The sequence below is a fragment of the Grammomys surdaster genome, unplaced genomic scaffold, assembly GCF_004785775.1.
Source record: "Grammomys surdaster isolate TR1022 unplaced genomic scaffold, NIH_TR_1.0 374, whole genome shotgun sequence".
Lineage (NCBI taxonomy): Eukaryota > Metazoa > Chordata > Mammalia > Rodentia > Muridae > Grammomys > Grammomys surdaster.
In genome coordinates this window covers 1,840,153-1,846,900 of record NW_021604793.1, presented here as the reverse complement: position 1 = coordinate 1,846,900, position 6,748 = coordinate 1,840,153, and the positions used below count along the sequence as shown (strand labels likewise).

General features: G+C 43.2%; 1 protein-coding gene across 1 annotated transcript; it reads left to right on the top strand.

The window, feature by feature from the left end:
• The first annotated feature begins 2,807 nt into the window (after nucleotides 1-2,807).
• LOC114632556 (glycosylation-dependent cell adhesion molecule 1-like) lies at nucleotides 2,808-5,054 on the top strand. Its single transcript, XM_028781088.1, has 4 exons — nucleotides 2,808-2,910; nucleotides 3,668-3,712; nucleotides 4,417-4,626; nucleotides 4,856-5,054. Exons 1-4 carry the CDS (start codon nucleotides 2,847-2,849, stop codon nucleotides 4,984-4,986), a joined length of 450 nt encoding a protein of 149 aa, XP_028636921.1. The 5' UTR covers nucleotides 2,808-2,846; the 3' UTR covers nucleotides 4,987-5,054.
• Nucleotides 5,055-6,748: the final 1,694 nt, after the last annotated feature.

The following is a 6,748-nucleotide window of genomic DNA, read 5'->3' as shown; positions in this document are numbered from 1 at the left end:
TCTGTGACCTCTTTTCTCAGGAAGGAGTTACAGGAGTAGCTAACGGAGTTTCCCTGTATCTGACTCCTTAACCAAGCATACAGGGCTGATCCTGAGCTCTTGGAGGGACAGCGTAGGAAGTATGAACATAGAAGGACTTACTAGGAGTCTTGAGAGCAAAATTTAGGAAATAAATACGGAACACAGTTAAATGTCAGCTCAGACATAGTTGAAACATACTTATGTCTTATGCAGTATTGAGATATTTACACTAAAAAATTCATTGCCAATAATAAATTTGCATCTAACTGAGTTTCTTATATTGTATGTGAAATCCTGTGTAACACAACAGAGACCACTCTTTTGTGCCTGAGTTGCAGCTGCAGCACCTTTCAGTATGTTCTAGTTGAAATACTTACTTGTTGAATGTCTTTCGGAGGTTCTGGACCAGGCACACACACATACTAAGGAGCTTCTTCCTTGGGGAATTGTATTCCCCAAGGTAGAGTTTTAAATAAGCAAAATGACTCATTCAACAAATGCAGGCTGGAATATCCAGCAAGTATTAAATTCTGTGCTAAATACATTGAGATGCAAGGATAAACTAACAATGATTCCTGTACGGAAAACTGACCAACAAGGTCAGTAAGAGTCAAATCATATAATTACAGTAAAACGGGATAAGTTTTGGACAGTAAAGGCTATAAAACCAGGGCCCAAATGACTCTATTTGCCATTCTATCCTCCAAAGTTTGCAGATGGCTAGTACTCAATAAATAGTAGTGGGCCATGATAGTGAAAAAAGAAGGAAACCACCAACAAGATACTGTGGGGCCAGATGACTCACCAAGGAAGACAAACTGATAGGAGGGATGGTTTAAAATCAGCAGAAAAGTCTATTCAAGGGCAGGATGTAGAAATACCCCAGGCAGATAGATAGGAGAGCCTTCTTGACAGAGCAATAGCATGAACCTAGCATTCTAGGGAAGAGGGGCCATCTTGCAGAAGTCAGGGATAAAGCAGAAAAGATAGAGGACCAAAATGTCTAAACTTTATCTCTAGAGGCTTTCATACAAAGAAGTGACATGACCTCCAGGAGATCTCTCCAGCATTCATGTGTGACAGAAGAGAAGAAACTACCATAGCCTAGCCTGGTGGTGATGGATTTTTAAATGTATTAGAGAGTATGTCTGTGGATGCCCCATGGACTCCCTATGAATGTCTTATCTGTCCCCTCCTGTTTGTAACTTCCATAGTCTATGGTGTGATTAATGCTGGCGAGGAGAAATCAGGCAGGAAAGGGAGGTGAGAAGCAGCTCAAAACAAACTTCCTTCACTATCTCATCTTGCCTAAGGAGACCCCAGATGTAGCAAGAGGAGGACAAGAATGAGGCCCTGGATTTTCCTCTCCAGAGAGGGAAGACTCACACTGGTTGGCACAGCCCAAGCTCTCCTTGCTCTGAAGGGTGGACTTTATCCGGTCCCCAGCAAACATGCACCTGAGAGATGTCTTGGGATGCAGCAGACTTTTCTTGTCTGGAGATGATCCAGAGGCAGGTTTCACAGACATCATCAAAACCTCTGATGAAGAAAGAAACTAGTTCAATCCTTAAGCCAGAATGGGACATTAATCCTAGGTTTATCCTCCATCTCCTTTCCAGAGGCTTCCTTAGACATCTTACTGCTCTATTTAGAGTCACTAGACTCTGGAGGCAGAGTTAGAGTGGTCTACTTTAAATAGACTTTTTAAAACTTACATACACACACACACACACAAACACACACACACATATGTCAGAGCATTAGTGGTGCATTTTCAGGATGCACTCAGGATCAGACAGATCTCTGTAGGTTAGAAACCAGCCTGGTCTACCTAGTGAGTTCCAAGCCAAGGCTATTTGATAAACCCTGTCTCAAAAAACAAAAATACAAATATATGATTGATTGATTGATTGATTGATTGATAGATGATAGATAGATAGATAGATAGATAGATAGATAGATAGATAGATGAAGGGAAATTAATTGGAAAGAGAAAAGGAACACTCAGGAAGGAAGGGAACCAAAGAAGATAATATGGAGTGTCATAATGAAGCCCTTTATTTTTCATAGTAAATCTACACTAATGGAGGAAAACACATACAAATATGTGTTTGGTAGAAGCCACCTCATGGCTGAAATATGAATTTCTTGATTAATAAGTAACTTCCCAAATATTATCTATCAAATGAGACATCCTATGTAAGCAAACCCAGAACACAACCTAGCAGGTAGAATTCTTGTATCTGCCTCACTCCTCCATTCCTGAATTGATGGGGAGGTTTCTCTGCACCCTGAGGGATCATCTGGTCTTTCCTTGATTCAGTCACATAAGCAATATTTTCTGGACCCAAATATGAGCCAGCTGCTAGAGAGGTGCTGGAGAAACCATGGCAAGAAAAGCAAGAATAATCCTAGCCCCACAGATGTTTCACTCTTCTGAAGGAAACAGATAATAATTAAATAATCAGAGGGAAACTGTAAAAATAATACCAGTAATGAGTAACATTAAGGAAAGGAGACCACTCAGGAAGTTATCCCAAAGGTACAAAGAGATGGCACCTGGGGCTGGCACACCATGGCAGTAGCTAGGCCAAAGGGAAGGCTGAGGGCCTTACTTTCTTGCCAACTCATTTCCCAGAAACACCACTTCCCAAAACACAGTGTAGTCTGAATGGAAATTAGAGGGGAAACCTGGCTTGCTTCCTGGTCTAATCTCCAACTATTGTCCAGTATCCTTACCCCAAAATAAATAAAGCCCCAGCCAGACTGCTACTCAGCATTCTACACAGCTTCCCAGGGAAAGCTGAGCTTGTTCCAGTGCCACCATGAAATTCTTCACTGTCCTGTTATTTGCCAGCCTTGCTGCCACCTCTCTTGCTGCCCTGCCTGGTAAGTGTGCCTTTCTTTCTGCCCTCCTTAGTCTCCTACAGGCCATGGGGCTGTCAGATAAGCAACATCACCGCCATGGTAGAGAGATGATAAGACATGGAGTGAAAAAAGCCACAGAGCTGGAAGTGGGCATGAAGACATATATCCCCTGAGTTCAGGAACCTAGAAAACCAAGACTATGGTTTTCAAAAGCTAGGCTGAACCCATAACAGGGCAGACTATTGGTCAACAGAGATTCTGTTAGATCCTATCACCAGAGGCTGGTTTAGCACAAGCCAAGTAAAATCACTGCTTTAGGCCTCCTTAGCTCCCTTGGTACAATGAGAGCAAGATGCACACACCACATCAAGTGCTATCCATAGCACTCACTCTGTACCATACAGTTCCAGGGACTTAGAATACACTAATAGGTTACATAAAAACCTCTGTCATCGTTGAAATTTCATTAGAGGAAAAAGAAAAAAGTAAACATACTAAAAAGATCACACAGAATTTTAGAAATGCTAAGGGAAGTGTAGAGAAGAGAAGCATAAGGGACTAGCTAGGCACGGTGGTACACACCTACATTTCCAAAACTCAGGAAGCAGAAGCAGGGGAGTCATGCACATTCCAGGCCAACTAGAACTACCATGAAAAATACTATCTAAAGCAAACAAACAACAAAGAGGTTGAGGAAGCTGCAATGGGGTGACTATAAATGACCAGTTCACATGTTAACTATCTTGAGATCTCTGGAGATTTTATCTTCTCTCCTCAGGGTCCAAAGATGAACTCTACATGAAGACTCAGCCCACAGATGCCAGTAAGTCTCATGAGAGCATCTGCTAATTGTTGGTGGCAAAAGACTAGAAAGTAAATAATGTTAGGAGAAAGTGAGCAAACAGTCCCTCCTGCTGTTGGCCTTAATTCTTCCTGCTGCACTGATGTGCCATAGATCTGGGGGACAGGAACCTTTTGTATAGCACTCATGCTATATAGTCATTGGAAATTGGATAGGGACAGCACCTCACACCCAAGTGCTAGCAGGTAATATTTCAGCTCACTCAGAGACAAGGGGGAGTCTCACCACACAGCCCAAAAACCTTAAACATTGATGGGTTCAGTTTTGTAGATTAGCTGTAAACATGGTTTAATCATGAGCTAACTTCCCAGATTAACCTGGGAGAAGTCTGAGAAACTAAAGGAGAAAAACACTTGACATTCAGAAGGAAGAACCAAGGTTAAGAGGTTCCTCATATAAGCTAAGCAAAGGGAGAGGTGTTTGCAAATGGCTCTTAAATGAGAAGGTGGATTTTCCTGGAGTTGGAGTAGCAGAAATTCTTAATCATGGCATTAGAAATCTAATCCATGACTTGAGGAGCTCAGGGATATGAATGCTAGCATAGGACCCCAATGCCACTATTAATCAGTTAGGCAATAACTCAACACTAATGGACCAAGTGAAGAGACACTGTTTCTCCCAGAAGATCTTTTTACCCCTCACTCCCTACATGTTCTTGGTTCCAGCTGCCCAGTCCACTCCCACCAGCCACACCAGCAAGGAGAGTACTTCCAGTAAGGACCTTTCTAAGGAGCCTTCCATCTTCGAAGAAGAGCCGGCTTCCAAAGATAATGTGGTGATAGAATCTACCAAACCAGAGACTCAAGAGGCCCAGGATGGGCTTAGGAGTGAGTCATCACTGCTGGAAGAGACTACAAGCCCCATCACCTCAGCTGGTATGAGCCAGGGAAGAAGGGAAATACCTAGGAAGGTGGTAAGCAGAGGAAGGCAGGGCAGACAATAGCTTGTATAGATAGGAGGCTCTGCAAAGGAAAAAGAAGTCCTAGAAGGACAAATTTTAAGTGTAAACCAACTGCCAGCACTGCAGGAAGCTGTTGGGGGTGGGAGGATGGAGGTGTGAATGGGAGACCACCATAACTGGATATTTCTATTTTCAAATTACAGCAACCACCTCAGAGGAAAAACTGACTAAGTCAAGCCAGACAGTGGAGAAAGAACTGGGTAAAATAATTGAAGGATCTATAAATGGTGCAGAAGGCATAATCCCTGGTGCCAATGGTATCATGAAGCCATGAAGACAAAAAAAATGCCTAACCACTAAATCTCCTGCTAGGTGGTGCCTTCATCACTCATATTCTGCTCATCTGACCACCACCTCTTGGTCTGCCCTTTAATGTATTACATTAAAGTATTGCAACCTAAACCCAGCTCTCTGGTGATTTTGTCAGGCCTGGGAAGGGAAGAGGAACACCTTCACTCTACTGGGATTACTCTTTATCTAGCCTATCCTTTTAGATCCAAACCTTTCACCCTCCTCAGCTTACAAGCCCGGTCAAGTCTCCCCATCCAAAACATCCTCTGCAAAAACTTGATCCTTGTCATCCTTCTGCTCCTCTAATATAGACAACCTCCATTTCTACTCACCCACTGTAGTCTGCCTGCTCCCACACACCAGCCCATTATAGTTGCTCTCCCAAAGGCCACATACAACAATAGGTCTCATGGCTGTTTCTTAGTTCTGACTTTTCTACTCTGACCCTGAAAGTCAGGAAACAACTATCTCCTCTAGAATCTTCTCACTAATTTTCTTGCCATTGCCACTCTTGATTCTTCAATCTCCCTGTTCTTTTTCTGAACTGTTTGGCATCTAATCCTAGATCCCATCACGTACTCTTTGCCCTCACCTCTCTTTAGGATTCCCATAGCCTCATCTGTCAGGACGTCTCATTAACCCACACAGCTAACATCCACCAAGTGCCTGTCAGGCCTGCTTACCTAATTTGCTCTGACTTCCCTGCAACTCTAAGCAGTTTCCACTGTGAATGCATATAAAACATGGAGAAATGAAAACATGGGAAAAGAAGACCTGCCTACGCAAGAGTAGGGAGGATGATAGGAAGGAGAGGCATCTCTATTCTTCAGCATCCTACCCCCACCTCACATGAAAGAAATATCAGGAGATTAACAGAGCAAACTAAGCTGCTGCAATGCAGGGTTGGCCCTCTTTTGGCTGAGAAAGGTCTGGAAGAAATCTGCTCAAATCTGAAACCCTACAAAAATCATCTCATTCTCTTCTGGCTTTCCTCCAGAGTAGGAGGATCTTTCTTCTAGCTTCCTGATACTCTCCAGTATCTCAGCTATAACTATCTACCAGACAAGACAGAAGGACCAACCCAGAGTCTTCCTGATGCCAAAGTTTATGATATGGCAACTGTGCCAATAAACCCAAAATGTGTTTGGTCTCTTCCTGGATAAGAGACCTCAGGATAAGAGACTTTCCAATCTCTATAGTCCACTCATTGTATCCCTGCTGACTCTCTGAATCACAGAGTCAAAGATGAAAAAGCTACTAGCAGGCAAGACATTATCTGGACCATCCCTTTCCCCTCTTGTACTCCTGTGAGGAAGGGACGCATAGGAGGGAAAGGTCCCCACACAGAGTAGCCTCTTCTTTTCCTATACACGAGTAACCCTGAAGGATGGATGAAAAGACCAGAATGAGAGCAGTGCGCACTTTCAATGTTTGGCCATTTGTGATCAAATATCTAAGAAAATGACCCATTGGTCTGGCTCTATTTCTGAATGCTTTGTGTGTATTTACTCATTTAATCTGTTTTAAAATTAGTTATTATTCCTACTTTCATTCGGAAAAAGTGAATAAAGATTCTTATCCCCATGCTTTGTACCCTCCTGGAACCATTCATAGAGCCAGGTAACTGTGAGCCCCAGAGCCTCTGAGATAGTTCTAAATAGTACAGGAATTGACTGCAGAAATGTACAGTGCTTTAGACTCCGCCTCCGCCTCCGCCTCCGCCTCCGCCTCCGCCTCCGCCTCCG

What these genes read in the sequence shown, in the direction of transcription:
- LOC114632556 (XM_028781088.1), top strand. Translation starts at nt 2,847, where the DNA reads ATGAAATTCTTCACTGTCCTGTTATTTGCCAGCCTTGCTGCCACCTCT. An exon ending in GACTCAGCCCACAGATGCCA is followed by an intron (nt 3,713 to 4,416) that starts GTAAGTCTCATG and finishes TCTTGGTTCCAG; the next exon opens with CTGCCCAGTCCACTCCCACC. An exon ending in AAGCCCCATCACCTCAGCTG is followed by an intron (nt 4,627 to 4,855) that starts GTATGAGCCAGG and finishes TTCAAATTACAG; the next exon opens with CAACCACCTCAGAGGAAAAA.